Source organism: Octopus bimaculoides, chromosome 27, assembly GCF_046866305.1.
Source record: "Octopus bimaculoides isolate indiv1 chromosome 27, ASM4686630v1, whole genome shotgun sequence".
NCBI classification, from domain to species: domain Eukaryota; kingdom Metazoa; phylum Mollusca; class Cephalopoda; order Octopoda; family Octopodidae; genus Octopus; species Octopus bimaculoides.
Genome location: NC_142954.1, coordinates 22,348,544 through 22,371,821, shown reverse-complemented (window position 1 = coordinate 22,371,821; position 23,278 = coordinate 22,348,544). Strand labels below are relative to the sequence as shown.

Below are 23,278 nucleotides of genomic sequence, written 5' to 3'. Positions count from 1 at the left end.
TGGCACCCTTTATATACAATATATGTTGCTAGTAAGAGGAGCGAACCCCTACCATCCTCTAAGCAGATAACAAGATTGTGAGACTGACTCAGTTTCAATCTATTTAGCTCATCCTCAGTTGCAAGCACCTGGCTGCCAGAGCAATGACCAAAGTCTGCTCCAGCCAGCAATATATTGTAAACAAAGTGACCATCGGTCACTGATTTTCAACAAGCATATATATATATATATATACATATATATATGTAGGCACAGGAGTGGCTGTGTGGTAAGTAGCTTGCTTACCAACCACATAGTTCTGGGTTCAGTCCCACTGCATGGCACCTTGGGCAAGTGTCTTCTACTATAGCCTTGGGCCAACCAAAGCCATGTGAGTAGATTTGATTGACAGAAACTGAAAGAAGCCTGTCGTATATATGTATATATATATTTATGTGTGTGTATAATGTGTCTGTGTTTGTCCGCCCCTCCCCCAACACCGCTTGACAACCGATGGTGGTGTGTTTACATCCCTGTAATATAGCGGTTCGGCAAAAGAGACTGATATAATAAGTACTAGGCTTAAAAAGAATAAGTCCTGGGGTCGATTTGATTCGACTAAAGGCGGTGCTCAAGCATGGCCGCAGTCAAATGACTGAAACAAGTAAAATAATATATTTGTGTGTGTGTGTATATATATATAGAGAGAGAGAGAAAGAGAGAGAGAGAGAGAGGGAGACACACACACTCACATGTGCATATGCGCACACACTCAGTTTCTGTTTGCCAAATCCCTTTACAAAGTTTTGGTCTGTCCACTGCTTTAGAAGAAGACACTTGGCCAAAGTGCTGTGCAGTGGGACTGAACCCAAGACCACCAGGATGCGAAGCAAGCTTCTTAATCACGGAGCTGCACCTGTGCCAAGCAATGAATAAAGAAACCAAGGACGATGATGAAAAAAACGATGTTGATAAAATCTTAATATTACTTTTAATATATTAAAGGGAGCAGTAAGAGGAGAAAGGGACAGACTTACAAATTCATTGAACATTTCCTGTCGGCGTTGTAAGATGTCCTTTTCATTGGCCAAACGCTGATGCTCAAAATCTCCACGGTCTGCTTTGAGGGTGGCGTGCATCAATTTGTTCATGATGACTTCGTTGCTTAACGATAAATCAATAATGTTCATTTCCTGCAGTGGTAAGGCTTTGAAGTTGTAACCTGTCACAAGACAACATTAATAATGAGTAAGATTAAGGCCACAAGCTGGCAGAATCGTTAGCATGCTGGACAAATTGTTTAGCAGCAATTCATCCGTCCTTATGTTCTGAGTTCAAATTCTGCCGAGGTCGACTTTGCCTTTTATCATTTCGCGACACATCTGCTCCCCCAAAATTGCTGCCCTTGTGACAAAAATTCGAAACCATTATTATTATTATTATTATTATTCAGTAGTTTTATTTTTATAGTGTGCTTTCACTTCACTACCGAGCGCAGCTCTGTTTGCCTTGGGTATGAGCTGTGGTTTGCTGTGATGCTCTTATGGCTACTGTATTGAAAGTGTTTTGCGTAGGATGTGTGCAGTGCCCAGTAGTGCAATTTTCTGTATGTTATATATATTTGTAAGTCCTGGTGTTTTTGTTATGTATTTGTCTGAATATTTTTTTGTTATACCTAAGGCACCTACTATGATAGGAATTGTTTCTGTTTTTAGATTCCACATTCGAGTTACCTCTATTTCCAGGTCTTTGTATTTTGAAAGTTTCTCCATTTCTTTTAGGGAAACATTGTCATCTGCTGGTATTATTATCATCATCATTATTATTATTATTATTATTATTATTATTATTATTATTATTAAGGGGTGAGCTGGCAGAATCATCAACATGCTGGACAAAATGCTTAGCAGCATTTCATCAGTCTTTTATGTTCTGAGTTCAAATTCTACCGAGGTCGACTAATACACTATGGCATCAGCCATAGTGTATTAATATCTAGATAATAATAATAATACTAACGATAATTTGTAATTTAAGCACCAAGCCATCAATTTTGAGGAGTTGGGTAAGTCAGTTATTTCAATCCCCAAACTTGACTGGAGCATTATTCTATTAACCCTGGAAGAACAAAAGGCAAAGTTGACCTCAAGCTTCACTAATAACAACAATACTATTTCCTCCACCAGTTTTTGAAGAAAAATACCCCCAAGCGAATTTAGGAAACTTTCTTACCACAAATGTTGAATGGAATTGGTAGAATAAGATACAAATAGAAGTTTGGATGGCAAACTATTCTTGTATTTTCAAATATGAGAACTTTGTTCCCGTCTCCCATTGTTTGCGTCTCGTGGCAGAACACTAACAACTTCAGGAATGAATTCAGAGGAAGGGATTCTACAAGGGTTACCAACACAACTAGACCTGGAATTAAAAAAACAAAACAAACTCTCATTTAAAGTAATATAAAAAATGACAAATGACGGTAGGGGCAAAATAGAATGAGTCTAAATCAAAGGAGTGCAACAAGAGAGTACTTGTGGCCCAGTGATGACTACAAGATCAGAGTTTCGATTCCCAGACTGGGTGGTGTGTTGCGTTCTTGAGCAAGACACTTCATTCCACATTGCTCCAGTCTACTCAGGTGTAAAATGAGTTGCAGTGATGTCTGGGAAGCTAACACTGAAACAGACTGGCATCCCATTCGGGGGATGAATGTTGTAATGTCACTCACATACAGACACCATGAAAACCTGGTTAAGCTCTGATCTTATGAGTGTTAGGGCTCATCACAGTGCTGAGCCTTAAGCCTTGGTCATAGAACTGTGATACAGGTATAAGAGTCTTAGTCTTAGTCATACAGAGGGCATGTCCCCTTGTGGTTATTCGCAATCATAAGCTTGTGGTTTGAATCCCTGGACTGGGTGGTATTGTGTTCTTTGTTTAATGTTGCCTCAGTCCACTCAGCTCTAAATGTGTACCAGCAACAGCTGAGAAGTTGACCCAATGATTGACCTTCGTCCTGTTAAGTGGAGAGTGCTGTTAACTCAGTCACATACACACGATGGGAAACAGGTTGAACTGTGGCCTTATGAGCCCTCGGTTCACATGACAGACATCAGATGAAGCCTCAGCCATAGAAATGTCATAGTACATATGACATGTCTTGAGCATCAGGTAAGATCAGAAATGATTTTCTTCCAGAGAAAGACAAGAATTCCAAAATACATGGTCGTTTCTTGGTCCTGAGAAAGATGGCTCTGTAATTTCTTGTTGAACAATCTGCACAGAAGAGTTATTTATAAATCAAATACTTGTGCTGCAAATACTGGTGCTCACTCCCTCAATCAAACTGAGATTGCTTGGACAGATGCACAGTGGGCCACAAATGCACAGTGGGCCACAAATCAGATGTTGAAGTGGTCAGAGAACAATGTGAAATGAAGTGCAAAGTGGATACGCTATAAAAAACAACAAACCTACAGTATTTAGTTTGAGAAAGACTCTCATAGAGTAGTGCTAAAAAGCACAGAAGTGCATCAGTAGATGACGAAAAGCATCCAGTAGCAGTAGTGGGATGGCTAATCCGTAATTTCTGTGTCTTTGCACATCATCAGTAGCAAGTATCCATTACTTACTGTATACTTAAGACAAATTTCACTTCCACTAATATAGAAAATGGCAGTTAACAAATCACTGGTTACAAATATCCAGCAGGCTACGTGAAAATTTGTTATTAGGAATAGATATAGTATTAGTTCAAAATAACATTCTGTAGATCTTACTTAACATAGATATATTACTGAAAGCTACAAAACTGCAGTATTTGTGTTAATCCTTTAGCATTCAGATTACTTTGTCAGATGTGATTCACAATGTTTTGAATTAATCATGCATTATCTTGTAGCCTTGAGATTTCAGTGATGTGATTGTTTATAATTTTAGAATGACATTGTAGGGTAGGTGCGAGAGACCTGATCTGGTCAGTTTGAATATAAAACAGATAGAACAATTGGGCTGGATATGGCCAGTTTAAATGCGAAAGGGTTAGGAAAGCTTTTCAATAAAAACATGTAGTGCTAGAAAGCACCAATGTGTATCAGCCGCAGATGAAAATTGCCCAGCTGGGAGGGTGGAATTGCTAAAACAGGATTTCAGTATCTTTGCACATCATCAATTGCAAATATCTCCCACCAACCACATGAACACAATGCACCAACTGCTCTGCGAACTGTACACCCCACTCCCCGCCCCCATGATCTCATGCTTGTGAGGGTAACCCTCTAACCATTATACAACACACCCTAACCTCTTCAATAATACCAACCGTATGTTAGTGCATTCCGTATCTTCTGCTCCAGTTTCGGGTCATCAGCTTCTAGCAACAAAAAACTTTCTTGGGGTGGCACAATTTCTGAAGGTATCGTTTCAAGGGATACCGAAGGGGTAATGCGTGAAGAGGATCGCGGAACCCGTTTCTTGGAGGAGCCAGTCCTGAAGATGCAAATTAGCAAAACAGACAGGTTTAATTTCTTTATGAACATCAAAATATATACATATATATTCATACATATTATTTGTATTATTATATGATCGAACGCACGCGTCATCCTTGCAAGTAAGTTTTAACTATATATATATATATATATATATATATATATACAAACATACATATATACATATATAGAAATACATAAATCTGGAGGAGAAGCACACTCTAAGATGTAGAGCAGTTACTATTATAATGACTTACCACACAGTCATGCTTGCCCCAGCATGGCTGCTGTCCAATGACTGAAACAAGTAAAAGAAAGAAGCTATACTAAATTCACACACACACAGATATGAAAGGGGTACATGCCTGCTTCTTATACTTGTCGTGCTTGGACTTGGTGACACTGTTCGGCTTGAGGGCTTACTCAAGGGACCTGTGGAGCAGAATTTCAAGTAAAATTTTAACTCAATATAGGTACAAGTATGTTGTGTCTAGGAACAGTCGTCGTCGTCGCTGCCTTAACCACTGGGCCATTGCGCTTCCACATATATTTATGTATATAAGTATATAAGTATTTATATATTTAAGTATATCAAATGATGATGATGATGATATGTATGTATGTATATAAGAGTGGAGGCGCAATGGCCCAGTGGTTAGGGCAGTGGACTCGCAGTCGTGGGATCACAGTTTCGATTCCCAGACCAGGCGTTGTGAGTATTTATTGAGCGAAAACACCTAAAGCTCCGCGAGGCTCCGGCAGGGGATAGTGGTGAACCCTGCTGTACTCTTTCACCACAACTTTCTCTCACTCTTACTGCCTGTTTCTGTTGTGCCTGTATTTCAAAGGGCCAACCCTGTCACACTCTAATTCACGCTGAATCTCCCCGAGAGCTATGTTAAGGGTACACATGTCTGTGGAGTGCTCAGCCACTTGCACGTTAATTTCACGAGCAGGCTGTTCCGTTGATCGGATCAACTGGAACCCTTGTCTTTGTAACCAAAGCAGTGCCAGTGCTATATGTGATGTAGCATGGAGTGAGAAGATAGGCTTCTATACAGTTTCTATCTACAACCAATACAGGCTTCAATACAGTTTCTATCTATCAAAATTTCAATCATACCACATTCATCAACCTGAGGTTATTGTAATTGACACCAAGCCCAATTGCTGTGCAGTGGGATTGAACCTGAACTCCCATGGTCATGATGTGCACTTCTTAACCACACAGCAATACTTAAAAATCTCCAATGCAAATAAAATGTTACTCTTACCAGGCTTTTTGGGTTTAATGATGCGCTTTGGTGCATTTAAATGCAGATATCTCACCCAGGCTTCAGCTTGTCTGTCTGGGTCCACAAGAAGTGGCCAGAAGGTTCGATGGTGCAACAGGTTTGTATTCATCATAATAGCGTTTTGAATGGCGCGTGTGTCATTGATGTTCATGTTCATTTTCCAGTCATTGAGTTGCTGGTAATTACTGAGAACGCTCCGCAGACAGAACGCCGACCGAACCAAAAGAAACGGTTCGTTGTCGCAACGGCTGCTCATTTTGTCATCCATTTCATCGTAATCGGCATCATTTTTCTCATTAATGACATCCTTGCCATAAACGAATTCGTTGTTCTCTATCATTGGTTCGTACTTTTGTATTGAGAATGTGACATGTTTACGAGATGGCAACGCTTCCGGACTTGTTGGTGGCGATGATGCAGCTGACCATGTTGATGGTGAAGCACAGGATGTATTTGGAGGTGAAGGTGACTTTGACAGAGACGATGACTGTTTATTTGATGGTAACGTGTCCACCAACACGTTACGGTGTTGTGGGTAGAGTGTTTCTGGTGTGGTGTTGTCAAACGAAGGCTGTTGGAAATGCTGTATCCATTCTTCTAGAAGCTTAGACCTTGTCTGGTCATCAAATGCTCCAAAGTAACTCACGGATGCTGCTGCAAGCATTCCATCACCAAATGCAGTGCGAAGGTTCATCTTGGATTTGCTAACTTCAGATTGCCACATATGGTGCTGTTCTGAGATATTCCCCATCAGATGAGAAGCTTCAGCAACTTTTTGCTTTATAACCTATGAAAAATACAGAAGAGTCAAAATAATACCAATTATAACATTTATAAGTTCTGAACTTCCATTATATGTGTGTATAATGTGTGTATATATATATATATATATATATATATATTTCGTTTTTGGATTTGGTTTGCAAGATTTTTTATGTGATTTCGTGTGTTGAAGCATATTCTGTTGTGTCTGGGGAGAGTCCTTTTCTTATTGTGCCTTAAAATTTAACACACTCACCGGTAAAAGACTATTGAAAAGGTTACAAGACGCAACGTAAATTTTAGGCAAATAAAAATAAGAAATAAGTGGAAATTTTAACAGTGAGTGTGTTAAATTTTAAGGCACGATAAGAAAATGACTCTCCCTAGTCACAACAGTATATATATATATATATATATATATATATATATATATATATATATATATATATACAATTAAACCTTGGCAGAAGCATTATGCCAGTAATAAACACACGCACTGGTTCAGTCCTTTATTAATTTATAAACAGTATCTAGTTTTTTTTTGTTAAATCATTTCATTGCACTCTTGCAATCTCTTCAGTAACTTGTCTCTCCACTTCCATTTATTTTGAATGTATGATTCAGCGTTGTTTTGAAATTGTTCCGTATAAGCATGTGAGTGTGTGCAAACTTATATGTGTGCACGCTCATATGTGTGCACGCACTTATGTGTTCGTGTTTATAGGTATGTGCGTCCATATGTGTGTTTGTTAAATTTCATTCATATCAGTTAAGATAGAGACTTTGGACTTGGTTTTGGTTTCCGTTCTGTTAAATAACAGAAAATAACAATCCGCTTCCCAAAAAATATATTACTGCTCTAATGTTCTAGAATGTGCTTTTTTTCCGGTTATATGTATGATGGGTTTCTTTCGGTTTCCTTCTTTCAAATCCACTTACAAGGCTTTGGTTAAACCTGGGGCTATAGTGGAACATATTTGCATAAAGCGTTGCATAGTCGGACTAAATCTGAGACTTTATGGTTGGCAGGCAAGCTTCATAAGCACAGAGTCACAACTGTGCATGAAGGGAAAAATGAAAAAAAAAAAAATGAAAATAAATACATTAAAAAACAAGCAAGAAAAATTATGAGACGGAATTTTATGAACCTGAATTTCACCGTCGAGTTCTTTGGCCTTTTTCATCACAGCTCGATAAGCCTGTAAGTCTTCCTTCAGCTGACTTTTGTCGAGCGCCGATATTTTATGTAACTCTCCCATACGTTCTTGAATCTTGATTGGAAAGAAAAATTAAATAAGTAACAAAGCTACAAAAAGAAACAACACCACCACCATCACCATCGTCATCATCATTATTAGCATCGTTAGTGTGCCGGGCAAAATGCTTAGCAGAATTTTGTCTGTCTTTGCATTCTGAGATAAAATTCTGCCAAGGTTGACTTTGCTTCTCAATCTTTAGGGGATGATATAATAAGTACCAGTTACATACTGGTCTCAATATAAACTGACTTAGTCCCTCTCCAGAAAGTGATGGCCTCGTGCCAAAATTTGAACCACCACCACCACCACCACCACCACCACCACCACCACCATAACCACCACCACCACCACCACCACCACCACCACCACCACCACCAGTCGATTTGCTCGACTAAAGGCAGTGCTCCAGCATGGCCACAGTCAAATGTATGAAACAAGTAATGAGAGTAACTAAAATCTTTCAATGTGGTTCTTCCGTTTGACTCAAGTCCAAAGGTAGAAACCATTGAAATCTTCCTACCTGAATTTGTTTTTCCTTTAACTTTTCCACCATGTCTTTGTAGGGAGCAGACAGTTGCTTGGCCCTACAATAACGATAGATCGCTTTCAGCCACTCCAGGACAGAGACTGCTGCCAAACTATATTGCATCATGGTTTTGCTGGTGAAACTCGGATTACTTAAGTAACCTTTAAGTCTTGCAAACATTTCATCGGTAATTTGGTCTCTTTCGTAGTAAACGAGGTCGTTGATGAAATTGGAGTCAACCAGGAGAACTTGGCCATCTTCCCAACTGGAATAGAAAATAAAAAGTAGATTGTACATTATTTACATTTGACAGATATTTGTCCTCAATTTGTTTGTTGTTAACACAACATTTCGGCTGATATACCCTCCAGCCTTCATCAGGTGTCTTGGGGAAATTTCTCATTTCTAAGGTATTTTTCGATGTTATTATTCATCATCATCATCATCATCATTTAACGTCCGCTTTCCATGCTAGCATGGGTTGGACGATTTGACTGAGGACTGGTGGACCAGGAGGCGACACCAGGCTCCAATCTGATTTGGCAGAGTTTCTACAGTTGGATGCCCTTCCTAACGCCAACCACTCCGAGAGTGTAGTGGGCGTTTTACGTGCCACTGGCACGAGGGCCAGTCAGGCGTTACTGGCAACGGCCACGTTCGAAATGGTGTATTTTACGTACCACCTGCACAGGAGCCAGTCCATCGGCACTGGCAACGATCTCGCTTGGATGTCTTACTGGCAAAGGCGTCTTGGAGAAATTTCTCATTCCTATGGTATTTTTCGATGTTATTATTATTATTATTATTTAGGTCACTGCCTGGAATCAAACTCAGAATCTTGGGGTTGGTAGCCTGTGCTCTTAACCACTATGCCATATGCCTGAGTTTGACTATCTCGGTCAAAGTCATCGACTGAATGAGCCTCAATAGGATTCAACACCGGTGCTTGATAGCCATCTGAGACCAAATCAAAACTGATTTAGACCAGGGAGGTCCACGTCTCACAAAAGCCTTTCATTGACCAGTTCCGTATGGACATGTGATGTCGCTCCAGAAACCATCTGAATGCTTGGTGAGATTGAGACCGATGAGGTAAACAAGCTGAATAAACCCAAACCAACTTGACCAGATGACCCCCCCACACCTAATATCAATATATCTAAAGATATTACCTCTACCCCATGGGACCTGTACCCCATGGGACCCGTACTCCATGGGACCTGTATCCCATGGGACCTCTACCCCATGGAACCTGTACCCCATGGGATACTTCTACCCCATGGGACCTGTACCCCATGGGATACCTCTACCCCATGGGACCTGTTTAACCTGTTTCCAGCTAGGTGAAATGACTTGTTGCCAATGGTCAGTGCATTGTCTATTGTCAAGGAAATGGCCCAGTGAAACACCTACTTCTGTGGACAGTGGAAGAGCAGACAAACAGCTCTTAATAATTCTTTGATTGGTTCTGGGGGTTGTCGATAGCTTTTGACTTCCTGCCATGCCTTTTTGTTGATCGATTGCAACGTGGCCACAGCAGCTTGGAAAATAGGATTCAGCTGAGAAAGAAAAAGAAAAAAGAAGAAGAAGAAGAAAAAGAAGAAACTTTATTAAAGGATTTAAATGGGACGAGAGTAAGAAAATAAAAGATAAGAAGGACCTGGTTCTCCATCAGTCGTGATGGTGAGTGTTCCATCTGATCCGAGCAATGGAACAGCCTGCTTGTGAAATTAAAGTGCAAGTGGCTGAGTGCTCCATAGACACAAGTACTCTTAATGTGGTTCTCAGAGATTCAGCATGACACAGAATGCGACAAGATTGGTCCTTAGTATATATATATATATATATGCATGCATGTGTATGTGTCTGTTTGTCCACCTGTTACCACTTGACAACCAGTATTGGTTTGTTTACATCCTTGTAACTTAACAGTTTGGCAAAAGAGACCGATAGAATAGGTGCCAGACTTTAAAAAGAATAAGTCCTGGGGTCAATTTGTTCAACTAAAACCCTTCAATGTGGTGTGCTCCAGCATGGCTGCAGTCTTATGACTGGAACAAGTAAAAGATGAAATTAAAATAAAAGATTCTATCATTTTATTATCAGGTTCAGCCAGAGGCTATGGCCATGCTGGGGCACTGCCATTAAAAAAAAAATTATGCAGGTGTGGCTGTGTGGTAAGTAGCTTGCTTACCAACCACATGGTTCCAGGTTCAATCCCACTGCATGGAACCTTGGGTAAGTGTCTGCTACTATAGTCTCGGGCTGACCAAAGCCTTGCGAGTGGATTTGGTAGACGGAAACTGAAAGAAGCCCATCATATATATATATACATGTGTGTGTGTCAGTGTTTGTCCCCCTGTCATCACTTGACAACCGATGTTGGTGTGTTCAGCAAAAGAGAACGACAGAATAAGAACTAGGCTTAGAAAGAATAAGTCCTGGGGTCAATTTGTTCGACTAAAGGCGGTGCTCCAGCATGGCCGCAGTCAAATGACTGAAACATATAAAAGAATAAAAGAGAAATATTTTAGCCTTGCTAGAGTGTAATTTCAATGTAAAGACTTCTGGGTCATGGGCCCAACAGGCTTCTATTGCACCATTCTCATTAAAGAAGAAGCAAAAAAAAATGTCTGATTCCTTACACCAGCAAACATTGTGTCAATTATTCTGTTTATTTCAATGATTTCTTTGTCAATATCAACCAGAGTATTTCGACAATCTTTCATTTCTGAATTCACCTGGAATAGAAATTGGAAGAATTCAAGCAAATTCTGAAGCAAAGTTCACAGTTGCACACACACACACACACACACACACATGCCTAACCATCCACCCCACATGCACACCCATAAAACCCTTACACACACACTCTACCCATATCTTTAGCATACTCTCCACAGACACCGCCAACATGCGTGCATCCACCCATGTACACCCATCCAATCCCCCTACCCTACACATCAGTCCAACCGTCCCAGTCACGCCCACCCCCTACAAAACACATACTTACATCTGCGTACAACTGCCTCAGCTGCTTAATGTCGCTTGCCAGAAGTTTGACGTGCTCCATTTGTTTGTCATACTGCGGTACCAAGCTGTTGAGAACCATTTTGAAGCTGTCAATGCGACCATATGCCTCATTTACTTTGCCAACAGCACCTCCATAGTTCAACAATTTTTTCTGGTAACAACAGGCCAATGGAAACAAAACAATATTAGTTAATTAAAGAGTATATATATATACATATATATATATATATATATATATATATGTAGTGAAACTACCTATCGCCATTAGATACAAAACTGCTATCGCCATTCTTCTCATTTAAATATAAACAAGCGCGAGCGTAGCGGAAAACACCAACCTTGTCATCACGTGACTGATCATTATTCGAATCGGCAACTTCTTCGAACCGTTCCCGCCAGAACGCAAACTGACCAATCACAGCCCTTAACAAGGTCACATGATAGAGTATTTTTCTGATGTCTGGTGAGCCGATAATTCGCTATAAATAGACCGACATTATACCCAGCAAATTGGTCTCGGTTCAGTTTCTCTTTGAGATCTGTTCCGTGTACCACACGACAGCAGCAGCAGTGGCAGCCAGCGACACATCAACAGCTTCATCCAACGATGACCACCAACAATGCCGCCACATCAGCAACACGAGTCTACGACTACTAACCAGCATCATCGTCATGACCAACACGATTCTACGATTACTACTAACCAGCATCAATCTCCACCACCGTCTACACAACTTTCTATGTACACCAAACTAAACCACTGTGGCACATCTCTCTCTTCGATTCTGTTAGGTGACTTAGCTTCACCACGATAAATAAACAGACAAGAAATTTCAGCCAGCGACGAACATCTGTATAACAAAGAATCTGCCCTGGCATCGAAGCCAAAACACAACTAGTGATAAGCTCTGCCAAACATACGCCTCACTTCTTTCACATACAGACTCATACTAATGTGTACTCTAATAACTGGTATAAATGCTCTCTTTCTATCTGCTGTAATATCTCACATACACATACATGTATCACTCACATACACACTTCTCTTTGTACGATGGCCTGTCTTTGATTATGTTCTTATATGTCGCATTCACACTCTCACACAGACATACACTTTAATGCCACAATAAATATTTCTGTTATTCATTTTATACGGTTGTGTTTATCATTTTCTATCGTCTCATTACTGGCTATTTATGTTATCGTAGTATAACATATTTGTATATCATCATTGATATATATTTTGTGTTCGACCGTTTGACACGTTTTAAATAAAAGGAGTCCTCTGTTTTTCCATTCGTCACCATTTCTCCTTTTTGAGTTCGCACGGTCGTTCTTACATATATATATATATATATAAATAGTTTTAGGGAAAAGAACCAAGTTTCATGAACTCATCGATGAAAATCCACTATCACATATAGAATAATTAATAATTAAAAGCACAATAAATGAGTATAATACAAAGTAAATATCATAATTATTATCTTTATCTTATGATATTTACTTTGTATTATATTATACTCATTTATTGTGCTTTTAATTATTCATTTTTCTATATGTGACAGTGGATTTCCATCGATGAGTTCATGAACCTTGGTTCTTTTCCCTAAAACTATATATATTTTAATCTGTAAACTCAATTTAATTTTAATTTTTTATAAATTGATTTTAATTGAGTTTTTACCTGTAATTTTTGGATTTTGTCCCTAATATTATTATTATTATTATATATATATATATATATATATTTCAGTAACGTGAAACAATTTGTGGAGAATTTTGCAGCTTTAATAAAAGCATATTGCTCTACCTTTGGTATTCGAGTACTATTTTTATCCACCTTGTTTTGCATTTATGTGCTTACTCATATATCTATTTATCTATCTATCTATATGTATATATATATAGTCAAATCAAACAAACAAACAATAACATTATTTACATTCGACGGATATTTGTCCTTGTCTTGTTTGTTGTTAACACAACGTTTCGGCTGATATACCCTCCAGCCTTCATCAGGTGTCTTGAGGAAATTTTGAACCTGGCTTCTCATTCCTTTGATATTCTTTTTCAATGTTATTATTATTATTGTTAAGGTCACTGCTTGGACTCAAACTTGGAATCTTGGGGTTAGTAGCCTGCGCTCTTAACTACTGGGCCATATGCCCATGGGCAATTATGGAGTGAATTTTAGGGCTTATAAATCTAATATTCTCCTATCCTTCCTTAATACCGGTTCCCATATGCTGTTCATATCTGCACTCGGTCTGCTTAGGAGGTTGTTGTGTCCTAGCATATGTGCTGCTTCTTTTAGTTTTCATATTTTCCAGTGGTGTTCTCTGTCTATTATTTTAACTTCATCCCACAGGGAGAGGCGGTCTCCATTTTTACATACATGATCAGCTATACCCGATTTATCAATATCTCCCCATGTCACAGCTTTGCGATGTTCCCTTATTTTGAAGGGGTGGCGTATTTCACCTTTGTATAACCTACCACAGCTGAATGGGATGAAGTACACATTATTATTATTATTATTATTATTATTATTATTATTATTAAAAGTAGCAAGCTGGCAGATTCGTTAGCATGCCAGGCAAAATGCTTAGCAGTATTCCATCTGTCTTAATGTTCTGAGTTCAAATTCCAGCAAGGTCGCCTTTGCTTGTCATGTTTCTGGGGTCGATGAAATAAATACCAGTTATGCACTGGGGTCGATGAAATAAATACCAGTTATGCACTGGGGTCGATGTAATTGACTCATCCCTCCCCACCCAAAAAAAATTTGCTGCCCTTGTGGCAAAATTTGAAATCATCATCATCATCATCATCATTATTATTATTATTATTATTATTATTATTATTATTATTATTATTATTATTATTATTATTATTTCTATCACTAGGCCATAGTGCATTTTCAGAATAATTTCTGACAAAAACATGACAAAAATGCAATTATGATGATGGTGATGTTTATGATGATAATGATGGTGATGATGATGGCCGTGCTGAAGGTCCCTCTCCACAGCTATGTCTATTCTGATCTTACCGTTTCTTTCTCAATAATCTCATCAGTAATCTTGTGAAACAAGTACACCATCTCACGGACATACTGCAACGGGAAATAAGGGAAGCTGCCCTTTTTGCACAAATATTGCCTCCTCAGTGCAGTCTGTGACGATTCATGCAGGTAGGTGAGTGCAGCTGTAGATATTTCAATTTTGGTGTTGGTATCCTCAAAGTTGGTCACATGTTTAATGTAGAGTTGCTGCAAAGTTAGAAGACCACAGGTTACCACATGGTGAATAGGGGCGGGAACAGATTACTACATGCCGAAAAAGAATGGGGGGAAGATTTCTACATGTTGAATAGTGCCGAAGGGAAATGGCTACATGTTCAATAGAAAGTGCTGCAAGATCACTACATGTTTAATATAGGCATGGAAAGGTTACTACATGTTTAACAAGAGTGTGTGTGTGTGTGTGTGGGGGGCATTACCACATGTTGGATAGGAATGTGGGAAGATTATCACATCATCAATAATTATGAGACATTACCAACATGTTTCATCTAGTGTTGCAATGAAGGAGGTATGTATATATATGTATGTATATGCGTGTGTATCTGTGTATATATTTATGTAGGTGTGTATATGTTTATGCATGTGTGTGTGTGTGTATGTTTATATGTATGTATGTATATGTATATATATATATATATATATATATATATTTGGCTACATGTGTAAAGGATGGTGTGCATGGAGGCTGAGTAGTGTGCACATGTTTAGAGTTGCTGTAAGGTTAGATGATGATATGTTTAACATAGTGTTGGCTAAGGGTGAGAGAAGATTAGATTATCACGGAGAGAGAAAAATGTGTAGGGATTAACAATTCAATGTGATGAAATGACCCTTTTCTTTGCTGTAAATTTGGATTAGGGTTCTGTGAATTTGAACTATATGTGTTTATATATGCAGGAATGTATCCCTGCATTGACCAGATTATTGGATGTGGTTACACATCGCTGGTCACAATGTGCTTCCTTTCTATTGTTGTAGCTTTTGAATGATCGCTAGGTGAGCAGGCTAAGAAATCCCATGTACAGAATGCTAGTCCACCACGAGGTTATCCGTTTACAGCTGAGTGGAATGAAGGGTGTTGCTCAAGAATACAATGCACTTCAGGGTCCAGGAACTGAAACCGAAAGCACAAGATTGTGGTTTCAATTCCTACCCTAACTAACTGGCCCTGGCCTTACACCTTCACACACACACACACACACACACACACACACACACAAAGCCCTACCTGTGTATTGTCTTCTTCAAACCATTGTGAGATCATTTCTTGATAGGCCTCTGTTGACAAAGGTGGGTTTGTCATGATGGAGTAAGAACTGGTCAGGAAAGCTGGATATTTCTCAAAGTATTTATGAAGAGAGTTAACCGACTTTTTACAAGCTGTTAGAAACAAATACAAAAGCAAACAAAAATAAAGAATAGATAAACTTTATGTACAAATTACAGCAACTACACAGTTTCAAATACAGTTCAAATCACATGGTTTAGGATATAATTCACAGTTAAGATAATTACACTGAGTAACAAAATTTTAATTTTTTTTTTCTATCTTTGGTCTCTAACTGTTATTTCCTGTTTGCTTCTATTTAGAAATCAAAGGAAATGACTACCATTCCCTTCAAACTTTGCTTGTCATCCGGACATCAGTATTTTAAAACTGACCTATTTTCCATTACATTTCACATAGATTCAGCACTGAGTTGCTGAAGCAGAAATATCGTTATAACAAATATTCTGCTCAACACCACAGATTAGCTTGTCACTTACTTGAACTCAACCAGTTGAGCATGTCTCTTAGCGGCTGACAATATATGCATCTCTGATCAAGAGCAGAAGTAGTGGGGGAGCATCATAGCGATATATTGAGAGGGATTCTTTGGGGTTTGAATAAATATCGTAACAAAAGCTAAGTTTGAAGGAAATATTAACCATTTTTCACACTTTCTAGGGACCAGCAAATAGGAAACAACAGTTGGTAGCCAAGGACAAAAATCGTGTTCCACAGTGTTATTCAGTTTAACACAATAATTACCTTTGCTAGACAAAATAAACATCATATGAAGGTTGTTTCGTATCTGTTGATCTAGCTTGTTAATTGCTCTGGCCAGTTGTTCTGTATATCGGATCTTACTAGCACTGCCATAGTCTGGCCTGTGAGCACCAATATCCATTTTGCTCTTACTCAATCTAAATTTGCTTTTGTCAAGTTTCATTTTGCTCCAGATCATGCTCAATGCAGGTTTGGTCTTGCTCTTGCTGTCTGTTGCCACAATTTTGGCCTTGCTGTCAGTTGCCATAACTTTGGTCTTGATTTCACTGCTGGGGGACTCTGCAATTTTGACATCAATGTCGGCAGAGGTGTTGCTACCAGTAGCATTGTTGTTGCTATGGAGCTGGTCGCTGTCGTGGTTACCAAGTTTTGCATTGTTGGTGCTATTAATGGTGGTTTTGTTGTTGTGGTTATTGACTTTGTTGAATTGGCTGCTGTCGTTGTGATTTCTGCTGTTTTTGCTGTTCTGGTTAATATTGTTGCCATAACTGCTGTCACTGCCTATGGTGCAATTATCGCTGTTGTCAATATCGCCTTCAGCTTCACTATCACTACCACCACCACCGCCATCCTCCTCCTCCTCATTGTCATCATCATCACTAACACTATAAACATCACCACCACCACCACCACCACCACCACCACCAGCAGCAGCAGCACCACCACCACCACCACCAGCAATAACACTTCCAGTTAATATCTTCCAGTTCTTGCCCAGGAACTCAAGCGCCAACTTTCTTAGCGCATTCAAATCGTCATAGAGGGTCCGACAGTAACCTGAAATCGATACAAAAATTACAATAAAAAAAAGTTTGTGATTTTCCATTTTTAGAAAATGCTTGAAATTAAATTAAATTTAATTTAATTTACAAAAAAATTAAATTAAATACAAAAAAAAAACAAAAAACAAAAAAAAAGTAGGTATAAACACATGAACAAACAAATAAATAAAAACAAAAATAAACGAACATGTATAAACAGGGGATACAGATAATAGAGGCACTCCCCATACACACACATGCACTTACAAAAACATAGACACACATAGAGGGATACACATGCGTAGACACATATAATAGGAATACAAAATACAAAATGGCTGATCGTTAGCAAGGAGGGACACACATATAAGAAAGAAGAAAGCAAAGGACCACTGATGAGGTCACAGTAGTGTGACGAAAGAACTCTGGCCGAAATAGGATTAATGTAAAATTAAGCTGAAGCAGATTAACACCAAATATACAGTGCATGTGTTTTTATTGGCTAAACTGGCAACATGACCATCCCCAAGTACAACAACAGCTTTTATTTTAATTTTAGTTTTTGAGGTTACAAATATCTGACCTTTCAATTATTTGCATCTTTCTCAAGCATTAGTTTTTCACTCTAAGGTTTCCCTTACAGATAACAATGAAATGAAAAAAAAAGCTTTATAAGACTTAATGAAAACCCTTTTGAAATAGATTACTGTTGATTCCCATGTAGCATTTATGTTTCTAAAACATTACCAAAATTGACCTCACATGTGCTTGTGCCATGTAAAAAGCACAAAGTCCACTCTACTGGGTGGTTGGTGTTAGGAAGGGCATCAAGCCATAAAACCCATGCCAAAGCAGACACAGAAGTCTGATGCCAGCTCCTGTCAAATTATATATATATATATATATCATCATCATCATTTAACGTCCGCTTTCCATGCTAGCATGGGTTGGACGATTTGACTGAGGACTGGTGAAACCGGATGGCAACACCAGGCACCAATCTGATTTGGCAGAGTTTCTACAGCTGGATGCCCTTCCTAACGCCAACCACTCAGAGAGTGTAGTGAGTGCTTTTACGTGTCACCTGCACGAAGGCCAGTCAGGCGGTACTGGCAACGGCCACGCTCGAAATGGTGTCTTTTATGTGCCACCCGCACAAGAGCCAGTCCAGGGGCACTAGCAACGATCTCGCTCGAAAATTCTATGAAGGCCAGTCAGGCGGTACTGGCAACGGCCACGCTCAAAATGGTGTATTTTATGTGCCACCTGCACAAGAGCCAGTCCAGGGTCACTGGCAACGATCTCGCTCAAAAATCCTTACACATGTCACGGGCACAAGTGCCAGAAAGGTGATGCTGGGCACAGGTGCTATCCCGATTTCGCTTGCCCCAATATTTATATATATATGCATATATATGTATGTGTGTGTGTATATATATATATATATATATATATATATATATATATATATATATATATATATATAGATTTACACACACATATGTATATGTCTATTTGTATATCTATCTATCTATCTATCTATTTATATATATATTTGTATGTATGCCTGTATGTATATATGCATGTGTGTGTTTGTCCTTGTCACCATTGGTTGACAACCAGTGTTGGTTTGTTTATGTTCCCATAAATTTGTGATTCAGCAAAAGAGACTAATAGAATAAATAGGTTCCAAGCTTTAAAATTAGTACTGGGGTCTATTTGCCAAACTAAAAACCCTTCCAGGCAGAGTCCCAGAATGGCTGCAGTCCAATGACTGAAACAAGCAAAAGGTAAAAGGTATACTCCCAGAAAAAGGACACACATACACACACGTTAGCACACACACACACACATGCAAGCAGAAAAACACACACACATGTAAGCACACATACACACACATATAAGCATGCACACATACATGTGTAAGCAAACACATGTAAGCATACACACACACATGTAAGCAAGCATGCACACACACACATGTAAGCACGCACACATACACATACGCAAGCACACACACACACACACATGTAAGCACCCACACAGACACATGTAAGCGCACACACACACATACACACATGTAAGCACACGCACACACACATCACACATGTTAGCATGCACACATACACGCAAGCACGCACATGTAAGCACAGACATGTTAGCACACACGCACACACATATATATACACATACACACTCATGAAGATACATCAAAGAAAGAAACTGTTTAACCAAAACTGTGCCCATCACCCAAAAGAGACAAATGTCTAGATTATAAAAGAGTGTTTGCTCAACAAATACCATCGACCATGATCGAAAGAAGATGGGACAAGTCACAGGATGTGGCCACATCATCAGTTATCAGAAGAACAGCTGGTCGATTCATGACAATGGTGTAATGGATGGCCTCTTTCAGACATGTATTGAGTACTTCATTGGCATCTGCCGGCAGACATTTTGTAAGGTCTGGTGTGAAGACCTGAGAACAAGTAGAAAAAGAAATATTTACAATCAAAACTATGCCAAGTAATGGTTGATACCAAACTACTCAAAACTGCCCATGTGTCTATGCTGTAAACTTTCTATTTTAAACTGAACTAAATTAAAACATGCCATAAAAATTTCATATTAATTTATGTTCCAAACTCCACTATGACTTGTATTTCTGGCTGTAATACTTTGTGTTACTGTAATCAGCCACCAGGGTAGTTCACCACTGCTATGATTTTGTTGTCATCTACTTGTTGCAAATAGTTGACAGGTGGATGAAAGTTTGTTAGCATTCATTCCCTTCTTCTTTCCAGGATAATTTTTCATTTAGACAATAACAGAAATGTTTCTTAAAAATAAAGGGCAAATAGGGGTAAAGACCCCCTTCGATCATGAACGACCATGGGATTGCACCTAGAAAGTTTCCCGACTTTTAATCAAGAAATAATATGACAGCTGAGATGGATGTCTTCCTGGGGCTATAAACGTCAGTGGCACCGTCCTGTATAGGACGCCACACTAATATGCTCTAACACAGATACTCACCTTCATATTTGCTGCAAAAGCAGCAAATTTGCAGAGAGTTAGTTGGATTGAAGTTCTTGTTGAATCGACGATAGAGATACTGTGGCCATGATCCATTGCCTGGAACGAGATAGCAACAGCCATGAGTTAAGCTCATGTTTAGCAAATATTAACAAACATGTTTGAAATAGCAATGAGTTGAGCTGTTGAGCATCCCACCAATAAACAGGCCAAGTGAAGTGCTGTTGTGATAGAGGGACACAGTTTATCAACATGACTGTCATCATCATCATCATCAAACAGCCAAAACAGTTTAACAACAGAAATGTAGGATGGACAGAGAACAACAGTTAAAACAATTTAGCAATACAATTGTGAGCAGATCTAGATAGGAACATACAAGGGGGATAGTGAAACGTTCCTGGCTTTGGGTAAAAGAAAATACAGGAGGATCAGTTAATAATAAAGATTATTCAACATATTCTACCCTCAGATACACACACTTATTGCAGCAGTCCTTCAGTTTTTCTAAGCCCTGCAAAAGAATTCAGAAGGTTAGGCCTCCAACCAGATACCCTTAAAGTCAGGAACTTTTTAGCACCCTCTTGTGTATATATATGCATGTGTGTATGTGTATATATATATATGTATATATATATATATATATATATATATATATATATATATATATATATATATATATATATATATATATGGGGAAGGGTGTTGAAAAGTTCCTGGCTTTGTGTAAAACAAAATGCAGGAGGATCAGTTAATTATGATTTTATTCAACATATTCTCCTCTCAGATTCACACACTTATTGCAGCAGTCCTTCAGTTTTTCTAAGCCCTGTAAAAGAACTCGGAAGATTAGACCTCCAGCCAGGCCTTTTATAAATATATATATATATACACACACACACACACACATATATATATATATATATATATATATATATATATACATGCATACATATACACAAGGAGGTTCTAAAACGTTCCTGGCTTTAAAGGTATCATGAAAGGTCTGGATGGAGGCCCAACCTTCTGAGTTCTTTTCCCCTCTCAGATCTACCCACTTATTGCACTGCCTCCATGAGGCCCAACACTCAAATAGTGCTTTTTACATGCCACAGGCACGGGTGCCAGTCAGATGGCACTGGTATTGGCCATGATTTTTTGCAACCATGGTTCAGTTGATGCTTGGGTGTCTTGGAGAGAAAAGATGTTACCAGATAATTGTCAGAAGCCACTGAGAAAGGAATCCATTACATCTGGCTCAAGAGAGAGGACAAGAGGTGCAGCATGAATGAGTTTTGAGGATGACAGAAACATCTGGCCCAGAGTCACATCTCACTCAACAAAGACCATACAGTTGTGTGGGAGATTTGTTGCTTACATTGATGAGTGACCCTGGGAAGGTCAGGTATCATGCTGAAGCGCCTACAGAGCTGTTTCACTGCCTGATGAGACAGTAACACCTGAATCCAGAGATGAAATACAGCAACACCCTCACCACCGGAAAACGCTTTAATACAACAGCAATGATGGTAATTTAAAGAAATCTCAGAGTCCCTGTGAAGATCATGATGCTGGTCCTTTCACTTTGAATAAACCACTAGAACTAAAAAAAACCCACAAAAGAAACAGCCCTCAAAGACCAACACCAAAGTAAAGAATCTTCCTTACCAAGGCACGTGTTAAGCAGGCAATTCTTTGTTGGGCTTCATTGAATGGCACCAGATTCCATTTTGGTTGATAGTTCTCATTGTATTTCTTCATTATGGTATCCAGCATGGCCATTAGCCTGTCTTCAGTTCCTTCAATGTAGGCTACAAGACATTGGAATTTAGCTTAGTGCTAGGATTGAACCCAGATATTATTTGACTTAGAAATTATGGTGTTGAGTTGGCAGAACCATTGGTGCACCGGACAAACTGCCATTCCCTCCAGTTTTACATTCCGAGTTCAAATTCTGCTGAGGTCGACTTGCCTTTCACCCTTTCAGGGTCGATGAAATAAATACTCATTAAGCATTGCAATTACTATAATTAATCAATCAATCAACCAATCAATCAATCAATCAATCAATCAATCAATCAACCAACCAACCAACCAACCAACCAACCAACCAACCCATCATCATCATCATCATCATCACCACCACCACCACCATCACCATCATCATCATCGTTTGATGTCCGCTTTCCATGCTAGCATGGGTTGGACGATTTGACTGAGGACTGGTGAAACCGGATGGCAACACCAGGCTCCAATCTGATTTGGCAGAGTTTCTACAGCTGGATGCCCTTCCTAATGCCAACCACTCCGAGAGTGTAGTGGGTGCTTTTACGTGCCACCGGCACGAAGGCCAGTCAGGAGGTACTGGCAACGGCCACGCTGAAATGGTCATTAAAACAATGATGATGATTCTGTACATGACAACAGCTGTTTGACATAACTTGGTCAGTAACAAAGTGAGTATTGGTCAAGCACTGCCCAAGTGCAGTCTGATGGCACTTCTGCGGTCTAATGACTGTCAAAGCCTAAAGTTTTGGGGAAGGGAACAGCTGACTATATTGTCCCTAGAAGGATTAAATGCAAAGTTGACCATGGCAGAATTTGAACTCAGAATGTAAAGGGCTTGGAACAAATACTGAAAAGGTATTTTGTCCGATGCTTAAACAATTCCGTTAATCCAACAATGAAATAAAGAAATAAAAACAATGTTTCACTCACCTGTGTGCAGGTAAGGTTCATCTTTCAGGTAAAGAATGTATTTAGTAAAAAGTATGTCTCTGAGGGATTTAAATGATCCTCTGACCTGTGGACGAAAGAAATAAAATGTTTAAATTTGGTCTGGAGGTTATGTGGTACCTGGTTTTGTAGGGGAATTTTTGTGGTCGGGAAGACATGTTGTGTGAGCTGTAAGTGCAGTGGTGAGGTCAGGACACATTGGATAATGGAGTCCAAGGTATGAATAGGATAGATATTGTTATGGAAGCAAGAATTTCGAT

General features: G+C 39.1%; 1 protein-coding gene across 5 annotated transcripts in view; it reads right to left on the bottom strand.

Moving 5' to 3' along the window:
* Positions 1-23,278, bottom strand: part of LOC106879164 (dynein heavy chain domain-containing protein 1) — a 141,277-nt gene that overhangs the window by 27,223 nt on the left and 90,776 nt on the right. For all 5 annotated transcript variants that reach the window (XR_016238637.1, XM_089343381.1, XM_089343382.1 and 2 more), the window contains 17 exons: positions 23,001-23,085; positions 21,951-22,093; positions 20,283-20,381; positions 19,548-19,725; positions 16,468-17,262; positions 15,664-15,815; positions 14,403-14,621; positions 11,328-11,498; positions 10,960-11,055; positions 9,728-9,873; positions 8,309-8,579; positions 7,678-7,800; positions 5,747-6,554; positions 4,838-4,904; positions 4,304-4,470; positions 2,212-2,400; positions 1,017-1,201 (listed from right to left, as the gene is read on the bottom strand). Coding sequence is in view for 4 of the 5 variants with exons in the window: in XM_089343381.1 (XP_089199507.1) it covers positions 1,017-1,201; positions 2,212-2,400; positions 4,304-4,470; positions 4,838-4,904; positions 5,747-6,554; positions 7,678-7,800; positions 8,309-8,579; positions 9,728-9,873; positions 10,960-11,055; positions 11,328-11,498; positions 14,403-14,621; positions 15,664-15,815; positions 16,468-17,262; positions 19,548-19,725; positions 20,283-20,381; positions 21,951-22,093; positions 23,001-23,085 (3,894 nt within the window). In the remaining variant the exon portion in view is untranslated. The remainder of the gene's footprint in view (positions 1-1,016; positions 1,202-2,211; positions 2,401-4,303; positions 4,471-4,837; positions 4,905-5,746; positions 6,555-7,677; positions 7,801-8,308; positions 8,580-9,727; positions 9,874-10,959; positions 11,056-11,327; positions 11,499-14,402; positions 14,622-15,663; positions 15,816-16,467; positions 17,263-19,547; positions 19,726-20,282; positions 20,382-21,950; positions 22,094-23,000; positions 23,086-23,278) is intronic.